At 37.9% G+C, this 2,211-nt stretch overlaps 1 protein-coding gene across 1 annotated transcript; it reads left to right on the top strand.

The window, feature by feature from the left end:
* The first annotated feature begins 297 nt into the window (after window positions 1-297).
* Window positions 298-1,269, top strand: LOC110258796 (olfactory receptor 7A17-like). The gene has a single exon (XM_085011690.1). It carries the CDS (start codon window positions 298-300, stop codon window positions 1,267-1,269), a length of 972 nt encoding a protein of 323 aa, XP_084867816.1.
* Window positions 1,270-2,211: the final 942 nt, after the last annotated feature.

Here is a 2,211-nt window from a genome sequence, read left to right as displayed (position 1 = left end):
GCCATAAAAAAATAGCAACCCCTCCTTACTCTTTCCCTTATACTTGTTATCATTTAGCTCATAGCTCTTGTCACTACCTGATATACTATATGTATTTTTTATTTCCTGTATTCATTCTCCATGACTGAATTTTAGGAGATTCTATTTTTAACAATCATAAACACATTGTCAAGTCCAAGAACAAAATATTGAAATTATTTTTTAACAGAAAAAAATATGAATATTAACATTTCAACAATGTGTGTAATGTCCACTTGTATGAAAATTATCCCCTTTCCTTGTAGTATCCTCCACCACATGGCACCAACGAACATAACAGGTGTTTCAGAATTTCTTCTTATGGGATTCTCAGAGGAACAAGAACTGCAGCCCCTCATATTTGGGCTTTTCCTCTCCATGTACCTGATCACTATGTTTGGAAACCTGCTCATCATTCTGGCCATTAGCTCAGACTCCCACCTCCACACACCCATGTACTTCTTCCTCTCCAACCTGTCCTCTGTAGACATCTGTTTCATCTCCACCACCATCCCAAAGATGCTGTGGAACATCTACACACAAAGACAAGTTATAAACTATGTAGCCTGCATCATCCAGGTGTATTTTCTAATGCTGTTTGCAGGGTTGGATGACCTCCTCCTGACTGTGATGGCCTATGACCGCTTTGTGGCCATCTGCCACCCCCTGCACTACACAGTCATTATGAACCCCCAACTCTGTGGAATTCTGGTTCTGGTTAGCTGGGTAATCAGTGTTCTGCATTCCTTGTTACAAACCTTAATGGTATGGAAACTATCCTTCTGTAGAGAGGTGGAAATCCCTCACTTTTACTGTGAAGTCAACCATATGGTCCAACCTGCCGGTTCTGACACATTTCTTAATGATGTAGTGATATATATTGCAGCTGTGCTGCTGGCTGGTGGTCCTCTCACTGGAATATTTTACTCTTACTCTAAGATAGCTTCCTCCATACATAGAATCTCATCTGCTCAGGGAAAGTATAGAGCTTTTTCCACCTGTGTGTCTCATCTCTCTGTTGTCTCCTTGTTTTATTGTACAAGCATCGGTGTATACCTTAGCTCTACTGCTACCCACAGCTCACACTCAAGTGCAACAGAGTCATTGGTGTACACTATGGTCACGCCCATGCTTGACCCCTTCATCTACAGTCTGAGGAACAGAGACATAAAGAGGGTTCTGATGGCATTCTTCAGAATGACAGCTATAAAAAGGCCACTTGTCCTCAACTCAGGAAGATCACATGATTGAAGGGTCATGAGTCTTAACTACTCATTGAATTATGGAAAATCAATGTTCATGAAGAAGGGTGCTTACACATTGGAATGAAGGGGCTGATGACTTGTTTTATGCCTTTTTATTGTTTTATCTTCCTATTTCTCCTTGAAAACTTCCAGTGTTTCCCACTCATGAATCTTTCCATTGCTCTTAATGAAATATCTCCATCTTTTCTAACATTAGTCATAATGATGAAAGGAGCAATGAATGTACTTTATGAAAACCATTCATTATATATGTCCTCTTTATGATTGTTCCCTGGTAGTAAATGTTTTTCCTTGCACTTTTTAAGTCTAAGTCACATTTATTTTTGTTTTTATTTCATTTGCTTTATTTATTTATTTTTTATACTCAATGAAATTTATTACATTTATAGTTGTGCAATGATCATCACAATGATATTTTATAGCACTTCCATCCCAAATCCCCAGCACATCCCCCAACCTCCAAACTGTCTCATTTGGAAACCATAAGTTTTTCAAAGTCTGTGAGTCAGTATCTGTTCTGCAAAGAAGTTCATTGTGTCCTTTTTTTAGATTCCACATGTAAGTGATAGCATATGATGTTAGTGTCTTGCTGTCTGACTTCACTTCACCACATGATGAAGAGAATTTTTTCAATACTCTTACCTACATTCTCATAGATTAATGAACCATAGGTGTGTGAATTGACTTGCCAAGTTGACCCATACTTGTAACACTGAGATTAATCCAAGCTGATTATGGTATATGATCCTTTTAATATACTGTCAGATGCAGTTTATTAATATTTTCTTGAGAAATTTTGCATCTATGTTATTAAACATATGGTCCTGTAATTTTCTCTCTTTTTTGGTATGGTTTTGGTATCAGGATACTGGCAGCCTTGTAGAATGAATTTGGGAGTGCTACACCCTCTTCAGGTTTTTGGAATTGT

This window comes from Sus scrofa, chromosome 2 (assembly GCF_054392235.1).
Source record: "Sus scrofa isolate SSC_HxYL_T2T_F1_AM1 chromosome 2, Sscrofa_HxYL_maternal_Yorkshire_Landrace_v2.0, whole genome shotgun sequence".
Taxonomy (NCBI): Eukaryota; Metazoa; Chordata; class Mammalia; order Artiodactyla; family Suidae; genus Sus; species Sus scrofa.
Note: the sequence above shows the minus strand (reverse complement) of the source record. Positions and strands in the feature narration are given on the sequence as shown.